The 19055-nt window shown below is 42.2% G+C and overlaps 1 protein-coding gene across 1 annotated transcript in view; it reads left to right on the top strand.

The window, feature by feature from the left end:
* The window catches only part of LOC120994033 (cyclic nucleotide-binding domain-containing protein 2-like), a 244720-nt gene that overhangs the window by 103291 nt on the left and 122374 nt on the right, over positions 1-19055 (top strand). The window contains exons 10-11 of the mRNA XM_040422495.1: positions 248-308; positions 5545-5603. Coding sequence (XP_040278429.1) covers positions 248-308; positions 5545-5603 — 120 coding nt within the window. The remainder of the gene's footprint in view (positions 1-247; positions 309-5544; positions 5604-19055) is intronic.

Genomic DNA, 19055 nt, shown 5'->3' with positions numbered 1-19055 from the left:
TAATGAAAAGACTCTGATTACCTAGGCCCAGTCTACACAGCAAAGCTGAAAACTGAGGATGGAATGTCAGTCTGTTGTCTCTGTTCCAGTGGCCAGTGTAAAAACTAGGATATTCCAAGCTTTTTGTGGCTAGTCAAAATTGCACCATTTTCTTTTCTTAATGTCTCTATCATAAAATCCTGAATTAAATCATCTCCATGAGGTCCATGGTAATTTATTCATTCTTATACCCATACTTATTTTTCAGGGATCTGTCCGTGTATTAAAAGCCATGACCACTCCAAAGTCACAGCCATTTCAGAATACCTGTAAGTACCGGATAAACCATTACATTGGGCTCTCCATAGGACAAATTAGTTAACCGCTGACCGAATTGCATTTTAATTCTATCACATTATGGTGATGCATCATACAGAAAGATTTAAATGGCAATTTTATGACATTTGAAATGATTTTCTCTACATTTATTAGCAGGATGCATTTTCCATTCAGTGGGACAATGTGTTTTCCTCCATCCTAACTGATTTAAATAGACACATTAAGAAAAATCAATGAATATTACAGGATAAGCTCAATACAGACAATTCACTGTAGGTTACTGTATGGCAGAGGTGGGCAGTTCATTGTGTAACAGGTTGCTTTGCTCAGTCTTTTTGCATTAAGAAGTTTAGGAGGCAGAAAAACAACCCAGCTTATTCTACATTCAGTGGGGAGGTACAGGCCTAAATAAAAGCTCAAAAACACCTTACTATGGTGAAGGTAGGGGTTAAAGGCTATCTACACCTTTGGGAGCAATTTTTTTTAAGTATTGCATTGTACTTATTTTGAGCTAAAACTGATTTTTTCAATTGGTCTTTATTAAAAATATGGAGTCCTTTTTTTCTGTACAGCGCTGAGATACTGTAGTGGCAGCCTGGGGATTTTCTCTCTTTTCCGTCAGACCAGGAGCAGACTGACTCCTTATCTCTGTTCTCTGAACTTATAAACACTCATTATAGCTCAGTCCTTATCTTACTGATAAGTATGTGGCTTAGGCTACTTTCACACGCGCGTTTGGTGCGGATCCGTCATGGATCTGCACAGACGGATCCATTCAGATAATACAACCGTCTGCATCCGTTCAGAACGGATCCGTTTGTATTATCTTTAACATAGCCAATTTTAATCCGTCTTGAACACCATTGAAAGTCAATGGAAGATCTGTCATGGATGGATCCGTTCAGATAATACAAACGTCTGCATCCGTTCAGAACAGATCAGTTTGTATTATCTTTAACATAGCCAAGACGGATCCGTTTTCTATTGTGCCAGTAAACGGATCCGTCCCCATTGACTTATATTGTGTGTCAGGACGGATCAGTTTCGTCAGATGGACACCAAAACGCTGCAAGCAGGGTTTTGGTGTCCGCCTCCAAAGCGGAATGGAGAAGGATCGGAGGCAAACTGATGCATTCTGAGCAGATCCTTTTCCATTCAGAATGTATTAGAGCAAAACTGATCCGTTTTGGACCGCTTGTGAGAGCCCTGAAACGGATCTCACAAACGGAAAGCCAAAACGCCAGTGTGAAAGTAGCCTTAAAAAAGTGTTTATGACCTCTCAGTAGTTTAGAGATTAGGTTTATTAGATGACGGCACAAAGTGAAAGTACCAGTCACACAGCTAGAAAAACTGTTAACCGTTTGTGACAGAATGGCTCAATATTTTTAATAATAGACAATTTAAAATATGATTTTTAGCCAAAAATTATTCAAATGCGATTATAAACAAATATTGCCTCCAAAGGTGTACCTAGCCTTTAACTCCTTAGGGACTTAGGGCGTACCGTACCGTACCGGTACGTCCTAACTTTAAACAGACATTGCGGCACGGCGGGGGTTAATAGGAACAGGATGCCCGCTGAAATCATTCAGCGGGCATCCTGTCACAACGCCGGGGGGGTCATGTGACCCCCCTGTATCGGCAATCGCCGCAAACGGCAGGTCAATTCAGACCTGCGGTTTGCGGCTTTTACCTGCGGCTGCGGCGGCTGTGCGGCGGTGCCATCGGGTCCACATGCGGCTGTAGGGGGGACCCGATGGCATGGAAGGCAGCGCAATGTCTAAGGCCCCTTTCACACGGCCGAGTATTCCGCGCGGATGCGATGCGTGAGGTGAACGCATTGCACCCGCACTGAATACCGACCCATTCATTTCTATGGGGCTGTTCACATGAGCGGTGATTTTCACGCATCACTTGTGTGTTGCGTGAAAATCGCAGCATGCTCTATATTCTGCGTTTTTCACGCAACGCAGGCCCCATAGAAGTGAATGGGGTTGCGTGAAAATCGCAAGCATCCGCAAGCAAGTGCGGATGCGGTGCGATTTTCACGCATGGTTGCTAGGTGACAGTCTATTCACTATATTATTTTCCCTTATAACATGGTTATAAGGGAAAATAATAGCATTCTGAATACAGTAGGTGATCAATTGAGGGTTAAAATAAAATAAAAAAATTAACTCACCTTCTCCTCTGGTTCGCGTAGTTCCCGGTCTCTTCTTTACTTCTTAAAAGATGAACTATCGGCTAGGACCTGTGGTGACATCAGATCACATGCTCCAATCACATGGTCCATCACCACGGTGATGGACCATGTAATTGGAGCATGTGATCTGATGTCACCAAAGGTCCTTTAGCCCACAGCTCATCATTAAAGAAGTAAAGAAGAGACCGGGAACTACGCGAACAAGAGGAGAAGGTGAGTTAACCCTCAATTGATCACCTACTAAGCATTCTGTATTCAGAATGCTATTATTTTCCCTTATAACCATGTTTTGGTACCAAACATGCGTGATTTTTCTCACGCGAGTGCAAAACGCATTACAATGTTTTGCACTCGCGCGGAAAAATTGCGGGTGTTCCCGCAACGCACCCGCACATTTTCCCGCAACACCCGTGTGAAAGAGGCCTAAGGAAGGCATCACGCTGCCTTCCGATGAAGAGCCTGTGAGATCCAGCCCCCTGGATCTCACAGGCCGGAAGCTGTATGAGTAATACACACAGTATTACTCATACAGCCAATGCATTCCAATACAGAAGTATTGGAATGCATTGTAAAGGATTAGACCCCCAAAAGTTCAAGTCCCAAAGTGGAACAAAAAAGAAAGTGAAAAAAAAAAGTTGAAACGTCTTTTTCCCCAAATAAAGTAAAAAAAAAATTGGCAAAAAATAGGGAAAAAAAAAAGTATACATAAAGGTATCGCCGCATCCGTATCGACCGTCTCTATAAACATATCACATGACCTAACCCCTCAGATGAACACCGTAAAAAATAAAAAATAAAAACTGTGCTAAATAAACAATTTTTTTGTCACCTTACATCACAAAAAGTACAACAGCAAGCGATCAAAAAGGCGTTTGCCCAACAAAATAGTACAAATCTAACCGTCTCCTCATCCCGCAAAAAATTAGCCCCTACCTGAGACAATCTCCCAAAAAATAAAAAAAACTATGACTCAGAATATGGAGACACTAAAACATCATTTTTTTTGTTTTAAAAAAGCTGTTGTGTAAAACTTACATAAATAAAAAAAAGTATTCATATTTGGTATCGCCGCGTTCGTATCGACCGGCTCTATGAAAATATCACATGACCTAACCCCTCAGATGAACACCGTAAAAAATTTAAAATCAAAACTGCTAAATAAACTATTTTTTGTCACCTTACATCACATAAAGTGTAATAGCAAGCGATCAAAAAGTCACACACACCCCAAAATAGTGCCAATAAAACCGTCATCTCATCCCGCAAAAATCATACCCTACCCAAGGTAATCGCCCAAAAACTGAAAAAATTATGACTCTCAGACTATGGAAAAACTAAAACATGATTTTTTTTTACTTCAAAAATGAAATCATTTGTGTAAAACTTACATAAATAAAAAAAAAGTATACATGTTAGGTATTGCCACATCCGTGACAACCTGGTCTATAAAAATATCACATGATCTAACCTGTCAGATGAATGTTGTAAATAACAAAAAATAAAAACGGTGCCAAAACAGCTATTTCTTGTTATCTTGCCTCACAAAAAGTGTAATATAGAGCAACCAAAAATCATACGTACCCTAAACTAGTACCAACAATACTGCCACCCTATCCCGTAGTTTCTAAAATGGGGCTACTTTTTTGGAGTTTCTACACTAGGGGTGCTTCAGGGGGGCTTCAAATGGGACATGGTGTAAAAAAAAACAGTCCAGCAAAATCTGCTTTCCAAAAACCGTATGGCATTCCTTTCCTTCTGCGCCCTGCCGTGTGCCCGTACAGCTGTTTACGACCACATCAGGGGCATAAATATTGAGTTTTGTTTGGCAGTTAACCCTTGCTTTGTTACTGGGAAAAATGGATTGAAATGGAAAATTTGCCCAAAAATTGAAATTCTGAAATTTCATCTCCATTTGCCAATAACTCTTGTGGAACACCTAAAGGGTTAACGACGTTTTTAAAATCTGTTTTGAATACCTTGAGGGGTGTAGTTTCTTAGATAGGGTCATTTTTATGGAGTTTCTACTCTAGGGGTTTATCGGGGGGCTTCAAATGGGACATGGTGTCAAAAAAAACAGTCCAGCAAAATCTGCCTTCCAAAAACCGTATGGCATTCCTTTCCTTCTGCGCCCTGCTGTGTGCCCGTACAGCGGTTTACGACCACATATGGGGTGTTTCTGTAAACTACAGAATCAGGGCCATAAATATTGAGTTTTGTTTGGCTGTTAACCCTTGCTTTGTAAAAGTAAAAAAAATATTAAAATGGAAAATCTTCCAAAAAAGTGAAATTTAGAAATTGTATCTCTATTTTCCATTAATTCTTGTGGAACACCTAAAGGGTTAACAACATTTGTAAAATCAGTTTTGAATACCTTGAGGGGTGTAGTTTCTTAGATGGGGTCACTTTTATGGAGTTTCTACTCTAGGGGTACATCAGGGGGGCTTCAAATGGGACATGGTGTAAAAAAAAAACAGTCCAGCAAAACCTGCCTTCCAAAAACCATATGGCATTCCTTTCCTTCTGCGCCCTGCCGTGTGCCCGTACAGCGGTTTACGACTACATGTAACTGGAAAAAAATTATTAAAATGGAAAATCTGTCAAAAAAGTGAAATTTTGAAATTGTATCTCTATTTTCCATTAATTATTGTGGAACACCTAAAGGGTTAACAAAGTTTGTAAAATCACTTTAGAATACCTTGGGGGTGTAGTTTATAGAATAGGGTCATTTTTGGGTGGTTTCTATTATGTAAGCCTCACAAAGTGGGTTTTTGAAAATTTCTGAAAAATTTCAAGATTTGCTTCTAAACTTCTAAGCCTTGTAACATCCCCAAAAAATAAAATATCATTCCCAAAATGATCCAACCATGAATTAGACATATGGGGAATATAAAGTAATAACTATTTTTTGAGGTATTACTATGTATTATAGAAGTAGAGATAGGAGAACAGATTTCCGAAAAGCTGGTTTAAATTAGCTGCAAGTCATATGGCTGACAATTCTAACCTTACTTTGTAAATTACAGATCGTCTGCAGAGCAAGCACGTGTTCACCGAGGAATTGGGAGTTAAATCACCAGGACAGGTACCTGCAGTATATACCGGTAGATTTCATGGGCACATGTAGTTAATAGACATCCCTTCCTTTGGATCTGCCCACTAGTAGATCCTGTGAGGGTCTCTCGCTCCTGAGGACTGCTAGTTGCTTGCATTGATTGATCCACGCAAAGTAGTTGACAGTGCCTTGAAAAAGTATTCATCCCCACAGTGTTTTACCTGTTTTTTTGTGTTACAACCTGAAAATAAAATTGATTTTAATTTAGATTTTATGTAACAGACCTGACAAAATAGTGCAAATTGTTACAGTGAAATGATAAAAAATACAACGTTTAATAAATAGATAAATAAATAAATACATAAATAAAACCGGAAAGTTTGAGAGCACATATTTATTCATCTACTTTGCTAAGAAACCTTTAAAGGGGTATTCCCATTTTGGACATTGGGGCATATCACGAGGATATGCCCCCAATGTCTGATGGGTGCGGGTACCACCTCTGGTACCTGTACCTATCCTTAGAACGGAGCCTGCAAAGTGACGGAGGGCGCACAGAGCATGCGCGGCCGCCCTCTATTCATTTCTATGAGAGTGCCGAAAATAGCCGAGTGCTGGCTCGGCTATTTATGTCAGCCCCATGCAAAGTAAATGCAGCAGTTGCCATGCTTGCACTGTGTGCTTTCCATTCATTTTCATGGGACTTCCGCTTGGCTATTTTCGGCACTCCCATAGAGGGTGGCCGCGCATGCACGCTGAGCTTTTCGTCACTTTGCGGGCTTTGTTCTAAGGATAGATGTGGGTCCAAGAGGTGAGACCTGCACCTATGAGACATTGGGGGCATATCCTAGCGATATGCCCCCAGTGTCCAAGATGGGACAACCCCTTTAAATAAAGTCAGGTCCAACCAAATACAGTAACTTCCTATAAGTTGAATAATGACTTCCTGTGTGCAATCAAAGTGTCACATGATCAAAGATGGAGATGAAAGTACAGAGTGGGGCTTTATGGAAGAGTGGACAGAAAAAGCCATTGCTTAAATAGTCACTGTACTTTCACACAATTTTATTTCATTTAATAGAGAATGGTGTAACTAGCAAATTTCTAAATCACTTCAGTTAAAAAAAAATCTGCCTGCATCCACCTGAAAAAGGCTGTAAAGTCATGGCCACTAGGGGTCTCACTTCCACCTAAGTTTCAGTCCACTACCTGGGGGCAGGCAAGATCCATCCCTAGTAACATAGACTCAGAAGACGGCTGAGAGGAAGTGGGGCCTTGTCAGAGCTAGCTGAGATCATGAGCATGATTAGGCTACTTTCACACTAGCGTTTTTACTGAATCCGGCAGGGTTCAGCAAAAATGCTTCCATTACTGATAATACAACCATCTGCATACGTTATGAACAGATCCGGTTGTATTATCTTTAACATAGCGAAGACGGATTCGTCATGAACTCCCATTGAAAGTCAATGGGGGATGGATCCGTTTTCTATTGTGTCAGAAAAAACTGATCCGTCCCATTGACTTGCATTGTGGGTCATGACGGATCAATCTTGCTCAGCATCCCAGGACGGAAAGCAAACCGCAGCATGCTGTGGTTTGCTCTTCGGTATGAGAACGGAACAGAATGCATTTTGGAGCATTTCGTTCTGTTCATTTACGTTTTGTCCCCATTGACAATGAATGGGGACAAAACGGAAATGTTTTTTTCCGGTATTGAGACCCTATGACGGATCATAATACTGGAAAATATTAACACTAGTGTGAAAATAGCCTAAAACAGCTGCTTCTACACTCTTGAACATCACAGGAGCCTCCTGCTTTTCTGTACATGGGATTTATCCCACCTTAACAGTTCTGAGCTCCCTAGAAGAAAACAAACATAGTGGGGAGTAAGGAAAGTGAGATCACTGCATACAGTACTGGCAGAAGGGAGACAACTCCTGTTTCTGAAAGAAATGCATCTAGCTGTGCAGCTTAATAATGTGACTGAAACAGCCCAAAAACACCAGTTTCTTTACAGGTATGATTGTACAAAGAAGAACAGACATTATGCAAACTTTTTTATTTTTTTAAACTCAGGTACATTTTAAATAATACATTAAAAAAACATGTTTGGAGTTCGCAATGCATGGGACAAACTCCCCAAACACATGGAAAAAGGTTCTCAGATTGAATGAGACTAAAACGGAACATTCTTTTCATCTTGGGAAATACTATGTGAGTAGCAAACCCAGCCCTTCCCATCACCCCAAGAACATGAATCCTGCAGTGAAGCATGGTGGTAGCAGCATCATGGTGTGGGAATGATTTTCATCGGCGGGAACTTGAAAACTGGTGAGAACTGCAAGAAAGGTAGATCGCAGTAGTTATAAGGCACTTCTTGAGGAAAACCTGTTTCAGCCTGCTTGAGACTGGTACAGAGGTCCACCTCCCAGCAGGACAGTGATTCTAAATATGCTGCTAAACGTAGACTGGAGGGGTTTAAGGGGAAACATATAAATGTCTTGGACTAGTCTAATGAAAGCCCAGACCTGAATCCAATGGATGTGGCATATTGTAAAGACTGCCGGACAATGATGCAACCCATCTAAGGGTGCATTCACATCACCGTTTAGCTTTCTGTTCTTCTGATCCATCAAAAGAAGATAGAGAGAGAAAAAAAACAGGACCCTGTAAAAAAAACGGATCCTGTTGCATCAGTTATGCATAGGATTGTATAGGATACGTTTTTTTTACAGGATCCATTAAAAGCACGCTCCTAATGCATCAGTTGTCATCCGTTTGAGCCATTTCCGTCTGAGATCCGTTTTTTTAGACAGAAACAAAAGTACTGCATGCAGGACTTTTATTCCCCGTCTAAAAAACAGATCTCAGGCGGAAATGGCTCAAACGGATGACAACTGATGCATTAAGATCCGTTTTTTGTACAGGATCCTGTTTTTTTCTCTCTCTCTCTCTTCATCTGACTGATCAGAAGAACGGAAAGCTAGACAGTGATGTGAACGCAGCCTAAGGTCCCATGCACATGACCTTATGTATTTTGCGGTCCGCAAAAGCCGGATCCGCAAAAAATACGGATGACATGCGTGTGCATTCCGTATTTTGCAGAACGGAACAGCTGACCCCTAATAGAACAGTACTTTCATTGTCCGTGATGCGGTCAATGATAGGACATGTTCTATCTTTTTGTGAAACGGAAATACAGACATATGGAAACGTAATGCACATGGAGTAACTTAAGTTTTTTTTTCTGCGGACCCATTGAAGTGAAGAGTTCCGCATGCGGTCCGCAAAAAAAAACGAACTGACATGGAAAGAAAATACATTTGTGTGCATGAGCCCAAACTTGAAGGAGTTGGATCAGTTTTGCCTGGAACAATGGACGAAAATCCCAGTGTCTAGATAAGCCGAGCTAATACAGATGTACCCCAAGAGACTTGCATCTCTACAGCAAAAGGTGGCTCCACAAAGTACTGACTTTCAGCGGGTGAATCCTTATGCGGATAAAATGTCTTAAAGGGGTATTCTCATCTCAGATGTTCATGACATAGGAAATAGGAGCGAGTTGTATAAATCGAATGGTACAGACCCCTCAAAAGTCCATTTTAATTCCAGGTTGCAACATATTTAGATAAGCACCATGGGGGTGAATACTTTTGCAAGGCAATGTAATTAATTTTCCGTATAACAATGCATAAGTGACCTCTTCATTTACCGACTGGCATGTTTTATGGCTTTATTCTGCAGCATTGTAAATATGTGGTACAGATGTAGCATGCGTGCAGTGCACACGTGCCGTCTCCCTTCTCTCTTCTCTGCTACATCTTGCATAAACTGGTAACGTGTCTGATTATTAGCAAGGTTGTCTCCTGAAGACAATAAGTCCTTTTCATATGGGAACTCACCGAAGACCACGCGCAGCCAGAGCCTACAATCTGGTTGCTCATTCATTTGAATGGCTGGCATGCAATACTACTTTTCTCCTGTAGTGGCCACTGTAGGGAAACAGTATGGCCAGCTGCAGCTTTCTCAGTGATCAGCTGATCGCCAGGCAAGCTTCCATTTTAAAACGGGATTCTATTGTGTTCTACTTTGGTGAGGCTTATTTAAAAAATAAAATAAAATACAAACAGGTTAAAATAGAAATAGCAAAAAAAAACAACAAAACAAAAACAACATCCAGACTCAATAAATTTTCCAGAAGCAGGGTAAAAATTGAATATTTGTCTAGGACATAGTAAGACAAATGAAGGAAACTTTCTGCCATTTGTTTTATGGTTTAACAATTACATTTTGAGCAATGTTTATTGATCGCCTCCTTTATGTTTAATTCGATAAACAGGACAGCGCGGTTTTGCTGACACATGTTCAATAGCAGAATATAAAGATCCTCTTTTCTCAGCCGCCTCTGTGTAAGATGCACAAACATTAGTATTGTATTCCTGCAGCTTTATACTCTGCCTCACATTTATGTTTCTCATTAGCGATAGAGGATCATAAAGAATACTTTATAGAGTGACTGGCGTACGTCACATGAGGAGCATGTTTAGGTATTTAATGTATTTTTGGACTATAAGGCAGTGGATCTCATGGTCCAAAAATACAATAAATTAATAAGGAGATGATAAGAAGCAAACAAAGTGTCTGGGATGTCATACAGTTTCATAATATAGCCATATTTTAGAGTCTGTATTACTTCGGAATATAGGACCTCCCCCGCGGTTCCACTGAAACAAACTTAGAACCCTATGGTGATATGGTGTTCATTAGAAGCATGGGTGGTCTGGGTGTTGCAACTTCGGCTGTTCGATGGGTTTTCCTAAGAGGTGTAGAGAGATTCTCACCACACACGGTGCACCCTGAAATGAATAGTGCCTTACACATTGCCCCCTGAACTTCATAGACCCACACGGATTCCCCTTGAAAGTGATAGTGCTGCACACAGTGCCCCCTAAAATTTAGAAGGCCACACACCATGCCCGTGAAATTGATAGTGCCCCCTAAAATTGATGATGCCACAGATAGTGCCCCTTGAAACTGATAGTGCCCCCTAAAATTGATGCCACACACAGTGCCCGCTGAAACTGATAGTGCCCCTGAAATTGATAATGCCATAGATCAGAGATGCTCAACCTGTGGCCCTCCAGCTGTTGCAAAACTACAACTCCCAGCATGCCTGCACAGCCTACAGCTATCAGCCTACAGCAGGGCATGGTGGGAGTTGTAGTTTTACAATAGCTGGAGGGCCACAGGTTGAGCATCCCTGCCATAGATAGTGCCCCTGAAACTGATAGTGCCCCCTGAAAATGATAATGCCACACACCGTGCCCCCTGAAACTGATAGTGCCCCCTGAAAATAATAATGCCACACACAGTGCCCCCTGTAATTGACAATGCTGCACACTATGCCTTTATAATTGCTAATGCCACACACAGTGCCCCCTGTAATGTATAATTTCGCACACAGAGCTCCCTGAAATCGATAGTACCACAAGAGTGCCCTAGTTAGAGGGTCACCTTGGTCAGTGCAGTGGAGCAGGTCCTGGGAAGTTCCCTGTCTGTCCCTCCAAGGTTTCCCCTGCAATTTCATGTTTAGAACCATGATGGTGGAGGAAAGTTTGCCACTGCATGACTTCAGGAAGCAGTATGGATGGAAGAAGGGGATATGGAAGTGCACCATCTCGATTGACTGAGCTGTACCAACGATCAGATAATCCCCTGCCCAGTGGGAGAGCCGGCCTGTCAAACATTACATAAAAACCTCTGGCAGTGGTGAAATCTTGTGTACAACTCTGGTCTTGTCATTCTATAGGGATCCTATGCTATAGTCTGTCTATATTTATCATTATATGTTCTGGCCTATAAGACACATTATAAGATAATTATCCAGCCTAGCCTATTAAAGGGTGGTATACTATTCTATGCTCTGACAGCTTTACCGAAAGATTCATTCTCACACATGGGATGTGGTAATGGAGCACAGATGGCAGGCCATGAAAGGGTCTTCAATTGTGGGCTGTAACCTGGCTAGGATCATGTGCACCATGTACAGCACGTGATACAGGAAGTTCCTGGAGAGTCATGTGAATGGGGAGCGTAGTACTGGACAGGTCGGCAACTTTTAATAATTAGCAATGCAAAAGTTGTTCGCATCAGGGAGGGGGGCATGAAATAAAAAAAAAATCTTGAAATATCTCTTTAAACTGCCTCAAGAGAGGTGTTAGAACAGCATTGTAAGTGGCAGACAATAGATGACCCATATATGCAGCGTTATTACAGCCATCTAATATTGACCTTACTTAACCAAATATAAAAAAAAATATCAAAATGTACATTTCAAGAACTGGTCTGGTGTCTGGAGGCTTCTTGCTTTCACTGCTAGTGCTTCCTCCTCTGTATTGTGAAAGCGGTTTCCATGTCAGTCTATCTGCTCAGCTTCTCTGTACTGACGTAGAATAATTTTGCTTGAGTGATGATGGCAGGAAGATTGTATTTGGCGATAACTGTAGAGAAAATAGAGAAATAGAGCTGGAGGCTACTCATCCTACAACAGTATCTTGTAACTAGATTAATGAGCAGAGAGAATAGCCGGCTGCAGTCAAATTGTAAGCTGTCATCTGATGTGAACGTAAAGAGAGCGGGGATCGGAAAAACAATGCAGCAAATTCCAACGTACACATAAATCATTTTTTATAGACGGAAAACCGAGAAAAAAAATATTGGAAATGTTTACAAGCAAGATTCGTGTGTTTTATGTTTCTTCCCAGATGAAAGTTTTTCATTCTTTTTTACAGGTTTGCTATACAAAATATATTTACACCCCATGGGGTTTTACTAACCTTTTAGGAGATACGGTTTATTAAAAATATAAGAATGGCAATTAAATACATTTATTAACAAAAAAATAAAAAATAAAAGGGGTTGTGTCATCATTAAATGTTATCTTAATATAATTCAGCATCAAAAACAAGTTAATTTTATAATTTACCTTCTGTTCCAAAAATGCTCCAGTTGTGAGATTATCTTTACTTCATGAGAATGACTAGCGTAGGGCGAAGTTTACAAAAATAGAATTTGGCTGCTTCGCCGAATTACATAAAGAAATTCGTGACGAATAACTTTGTCACGAAGCGCCAAACCTCATCCATTTGATTGCGAAGAGGCCGCCACATCCATCTTGATTGATGATCCTGTGCGAAATCTTGCGTCAGCCTGGTGACGTCATATGGTGACGCTGTGGCCATCATATCAAGATAGCTACGGCGGCCTCTTCGCACTCAAATGGAAGAGGTGAGTATGTTTTTTTTGTTTGTTTTTACCTCCATTTCAGGGGAAATTGATTTGTTACCACGAAGCACGAGGAAATAAAATTTCCCCTGATATTCAGATCGAAGTATACTTCGGATACTTCGATTCGCTCAACCCTGAAAATGACGCTACCTGGTGTTTAACCTGTTTAATAATGTGCACTTCCACCTAGTGAAGAGGTCACACATACTCAGTTCTATCCTTCTGCCATCAACCCGATCTACTAAAGTTGTAGGTTATAGGGAGAAAGCTGCAGTAGAAAGGACATGCCCCCTGACCCGTAATAGGGAAAGAACTGCAGCAGAAAGGATGTGTGCCCTGAGCTGTGATAGGGAGAGAGCTGCAGCAGAAAGGACACAACCCGGAGCTGTGATCAGACCCCCAACTTCCATCAGACCTCAGATCAGACCCTCATCAGACCTCTGTATCAAACCTCCATTCCTCCTCAGACCAGACCCCTCCTGCATACTGATGATCACTTCCATAATGGAAGCGATTGTTAGCATTCGCACCATAAGTGCATCTTATAGTCTGAAAAATACAATAGCTAAGCATTGTGTTCAGGTGACACCACCTTTAAAGGGAACCTGGATATTTGATTATAATCAAACTAATTATATACAATCATTAACTACTAAAAAGTACCTTAGATGTATTCACTTACTGGTGTGACAGATGGTTACCTCATAATATACACACAAAGATGCCGCATGACGCATGCTAATGAGCTGATTTGAGTCCAGCGTGATGTCATTGAGTCCAGCGTATATTTAATTCAGAGCTATAGCCACTCCCCTGCCCACCTGCTGCTGATTCATATGGAAAAAAACTGTCATTCAGCAGCAGGTGGGCGGGGAGAGTCAGGAGCTCATGAATATTCAGGACTCATCATTATCAGCTGGAGCTTTTCAATACAAGATGTTGTCAGATTGACTGGGTCAATTAAAGAAAGTGACCCAGCATTGTGCTAATAGAATCAGTCACTTATTTATGTTGCCCTTAGTTAGGACACCATAAAACTGGTGACAGGTTCCCTTTAAGTGCATGGACATACTATACCTGTCAACTTTTACTCGTTGCTGTAGAAAGGAAGGAGCAGTGTTGCCCCTTTTTAGAAGGTCACACCTTCTGATGTCATAGCTACGGCCTCCGTATTACATAACCACACTCCCTTTTTGTATAGTACTCTGCCCCCTCAGTGAATGTCCAAAAGCTGGACCTATGTTTGATGACACCACATCCCATTCAGAGTAGATGGCTGCTTTCTGAGAGAATCCGAGAGAGTTGCGAGCTCTACCAGGAGTCCCGGAGGCCATCTCTTTTTCGGAAGAGTTGGGAAGTATGAGCATGGAGAAACCAGCCAACTTGGCCATGTGGCTAAGGACCCAGCATCAAATTGAAATTTGGTTTTACTTCTAATTACGCTATGCGATGTTTGGCCATACAGGTTGTATGGACGAAGCACAAGATTTGTTGTACAAGCCACAAAGAAAAAAAGCATTTTTCCAAACAGATTTTTTGCCACTGCTCTGTGTACGGGCTGTCTTAAAAAACTTTTTTAATTGGAAATGGGATATTTAGAGCATATATAGCAAATCATATCTTGTATCAGCGATGCAATAAATCTAACAGCCCATCGCATGCCGCCCTCAAAACAGTTCTCAACAAAGTTGACATTGTAATCGTTCTGTCATATTTCACTGGTTGGCCCAGGACTCTGTAGCTATACTTGTTTTATTGCTCCCCTTTGAGAAAGCACAAATCCCCTGTTTTTTCCTCAAGAACATTCTGTTTTTTGGCTTTATGCCTCTTAGTCCAGGTACTGAATGTTTGTGTAATGCCAAAGACAAATTACGCTATCGGGCGCCAGCTGTAATGCCCATGAAAACTAAATTGAGATATCGAGTCCAGATCACATGTGAAAAGCCTTTTTCTTTAACTCTAGCAATGCTACAGTCAAACAGATACACTCATGGACAAAAAAAATAGAATGCACCAAGAGGGAGGTGTTGGAATGAAGCTTTCTCTGTGTGACTGTAATGATCATAAATGGAAGTGATTACAGTATTAGAGGAAAGGAGAAGATTATTGGGGAAACTGTACAATTCAAAGGAGGCTCGAGGACCTTGTTAGGCGCCTCTAGCCTGGATAAAAAATGAGATACAGCCTCTAGCCTGGAAAAAAGATGAGATATGGCCTCTAACCTGTATACAAGATGAGGTATGGCCTCTAGCCTGGAAACAAGATGAGATATGGCCTCTAGTCTTGATACAAGATGAGATACGGCCTCTAGCCTAGATACAAGATGAGATATGGCCTCTAGCCTGGAAACTAGAAGAGATATGGCCTCTAGCCTGGATACAAGATGAGATATGGCCTCTAGCCTGGATACACAATGAGATACGGCCTCTAGCCTGGAAAAAAGATGAGATATGGCCTCTAACCTGTATACAAGATGAGGTATGGCCTCTAGCCTGGATACAAAATGAGATACGGCCTCTAGCCTGTATACAAAATGAGATATGGCCTGTAGCCTGGATACAAGATGAGATATGGCCTGTAGCCTGGATACAAGATGAGTTACGGCCTCTAGCCTGGAAACAAGATGAGATATGGCCTCTAGCCTGCATAGAAAATGAGATATGGCCTCTAGCCTGGATACACAATGAGATACGGCCTCTAGCCTGGAAACAAGATGAGATATGGCTTCTATCCTGTATACAAGATGAGTTATGGCCTCTAGCCTGGATACAAAATGAGATACGGCCTCTAGCCTGTATACATGATGAGATAAGGCCTCTAGCCTGGAAACAAGATTAGATACAGATTTTAGCCTAGATACAAGATGAAATATGGCCTCTAGCCTGTATACAAGATGAGATACGGCCTCTATCCTGGATACAAGATGAGATACGGCCTCTAGCCTGGATACAAGCTGAGATACGACCTTTATCCTGGATACAATATGAGATATAGCCACTATACCTGGATATAAACTGAGATACAGCCTCTAGCCTGTATACAAGATGAGATATGGTTGGGAATGGAGGCATAAACATTCTGTATGGTATCCCGCGGCCAGTGGCGTGCCTGGGGGGGGGTTCGGTCCGCCCCAGGTGTCAGGCTATCAGCTATACAGGGGGGTGCTGCCGTGCCGGCAGGCAGGGAACTGTGAGAGAGTTCAGAAAGAGGCAGGCGTCAGCTTCTGACTGAGAGTCTAGTGGCGCTAGCGCATCCTGCCATTGCCAGTCATTGAATTATTTAATGAATGGCTCAGGCGGGATGAGCAGCAGCGCCCGGCCCAATGTCTCTGCAAGGCAGGAGAGCTGTGATTCTCTTAGGAGAAAGGACCTTTGATGACATCATCACCATGTGACCAGTATCATATCAATATTACTGGTCACATGGCTATGAGGTAATCAAAGGTCCTTTCTCTCTACCAGGAGTGTTGGTGCAGAAGTTTGCCATAATTGTGAAGCTTTTTTTGTGTGAAGATTACATCAGAAAAAGGTGACAGGGACTGTTATGCTATTATACTGTAAGCTACTGTATAGTGTGGGGTGCTATACTGCTCTACTGTATACTATGGGGTGCTGTATACTGTGGGGTGCTGTATACTGTGTGGTGTTGTATACTGTGGGGTGCTGTATATTGTGGGGTGCTATACTGCTCTACTGTATACTGTGGGGTGCTGTATACTGTATACTGTGGGGTGCTATACTGTATGCTATAAGATGCTATATTGCATACGTTGGGGTGTTATATTATGTATTGCATTCTGTGGGGTACTATATACTGTGGGGTGCTATACTATATATTGCATACTGTGGGGTACTGTATACTATAGGGTGCTATACTGCATACTGTGGGGTGCTGTATACTATAGGGTGCTATACTGTATACTGTGGGATGCTGTGTATTGCATACTATGGGGTACTGTATACTGAGCGATGTTATATACCGTATACTGTGGGGTATTACACTGTATACTGCGGAGTGTTGTACGCTATACACTATGAGGTGCTGGGGGTGTTATATGATAGACGTCAATTCAACAAATCTGATAAATGAAGGGCATTAGGTTCTCCTAAATAAAAGCTGGCCCCCCTACGGCCGATAGCCCCCAATTTACTTTTATCCTATAATCTGTAATAATAATTCCACACTATTTCATTAAAAGTCCTCTGACCACTAAACACCGGCGAGCTATCGTAGTGTATTATTCTGCGTTCACTCCTGCACCAGGGATGTGGTTCTGTGTCACCACTCGTCCCTCTATTGCTTCCTTTTCATTGATTAATCACATTGATTATATGGTTTAGGGTCAGCACTGACGATAGCCATCGCTTCATACGCTGCCCCCATAATGTTTGCCAGATCCCTGGCATCCTCAGGGGTAATGGGCAACGACACTATAAACGTGGCATAGTTTTCTTTAATATTTACCAGAAAAAAATAATGGGGCACAAAGCGAAAGAGGGGACGGTCGGAGCAAATAGACAGAGGAGGCCCAAGATACTATACTTAATCTGCCCCTGCGTGCGCGCTCTCACGCTTATCTCACTTATCTCACTTGTATGCTCGCCGCCGGCCACCGCTCACCTTTCAGGCGGGAAAACCTCCCGACTTCCTTGTAGCCGCTTGCTCCAATGCTCCTGAGCAAGAAAATGGCTGTGCTGTGCGGCCTGTGCCTTCTAGCGAAGTGACCACCTCACCAGTGTTGTGTGTGTCAGTGTGTGTCTGCAGATACACTGCTGCCGAGCTGAGCCTGCAAAAAGCACTGTGGTGTGTGGCAGTTAGGAGTGGTGCAGACAGTCACAGTGGCACTGTGGTGTGTGGCAGTTAGGAGTGGTGCAGACAGTCACTGTGGCACTGTGGTGTGTGGCAGTTAGGAGTGGTGCAGACAGTCACAGTGGCACTGTGGTGTGTGGCAGTTAGGAGTGGTGCAGACAGTCACTGTGGCACTGTGGCAGAACAGTGTGCAGGCAAGAGGCAGCAGACTAGACAGACTAGAGAGGTATCTTTTCAGTTAAGGGCCTTGCTGCGTTGTATTTTCAATGGGGGGGGGAAGGGAGGGGTGTTATGGAGTCACAAAGCTGCTGCCAGCCAGTTCGAGGGCAGAAATTTACATGGGGCCCAAATATAGATGGGAAAGGACCAGGCTTATTAACCTGTAGGATACCAGTGCCGACGTGACTTGAGTCCCAGCGCTCTACAGGAATGGCGGGCTGATCGGGCAGGTGCAGGAGCTGTGCCCGTCCGATCAGCGACACGGGTCCGGCTGTCACTGTCAGCTGAGCCCCTGCGATCAGGGCAGGGTGCGCCGGCATCAGTCAAAATTCCAGCCCGCTCTATAAAAATATAACATGATCTGCCCCGTCAGGTGAACCTGTAAAAAAAATATATAAAAGCTGTGCAAAATCAGCAGTTTTTTCTTCACCTTCCCTCACAAAATGTGTAATACCAAGCTTACATTGTATTTTCATGGTGACAGATTCCCTTTAAATTTTCATTTACCAGCAATTTTTATGTTTACGAGCGATAAAAAAGTTATTTCAAACTAAATAAATATTTCAGCATATTTAAATATAAAAATAAAGTTTCTTATGGTTTCGGCAGGGAGAAGGGGGGTGCCAGAGAAAGTAGCCGCCCCGGGTGCCAAATACCCTAGGCACGCCACTGCCCGCGGCACATTTGCCCACAGATATTACATTCATTTCTTTAAAGAGCTGAAGGAGTCGTCGAGTTGAAAAAATGAAAAAACAAAACACATTTTACTCTGCTCTATTAGTGAATAGAAGGGATTTAGTCCTTAGTTCAGGATCCTCATCTCTTCACCAGAGTGGCAAACGGTTACAAAGCAAGTCTCTCACTCTAGAGGACCCGTAATGTTCTGCTGACCACCTATTGATTTAAATGGGCACTGTGTAATGCTTAATTTCTCCTGTGGTGGCGCTGCAGAGAAACCAAACACTTACTACCAGGTAACCCCACAGATCACAGCTGATCACTTGGAATCTCAGTAGGAGGACACTATGTATTGCACTGGTCCAAAGCATAAAACTCCTTTAAAAAAGGATAAAGATAACTCATCTCAATGTTTTACATATAAAATAGACTTAAAGGGGATGTCCCATAAAAAATATTCTGCCATTTTCAAACCAGCACCTG

Source organism: Bufo bufo, chromosome 3 (genome assembly GCF_905171765.1).
Source record: "Bufo bufo chromosome 3, aBufBuf1.1, whole genome shotgun sequence".
NCBI lineage: Eukaryota > Metazoa > Chordata > Amphibia > Anura > Bufonidae > Bufo > Bufo bufo.
Note: the sequence above shows the minus strand (reverse complement) of the source record. Positions and strands in the feature narration are given on the sequence as shown.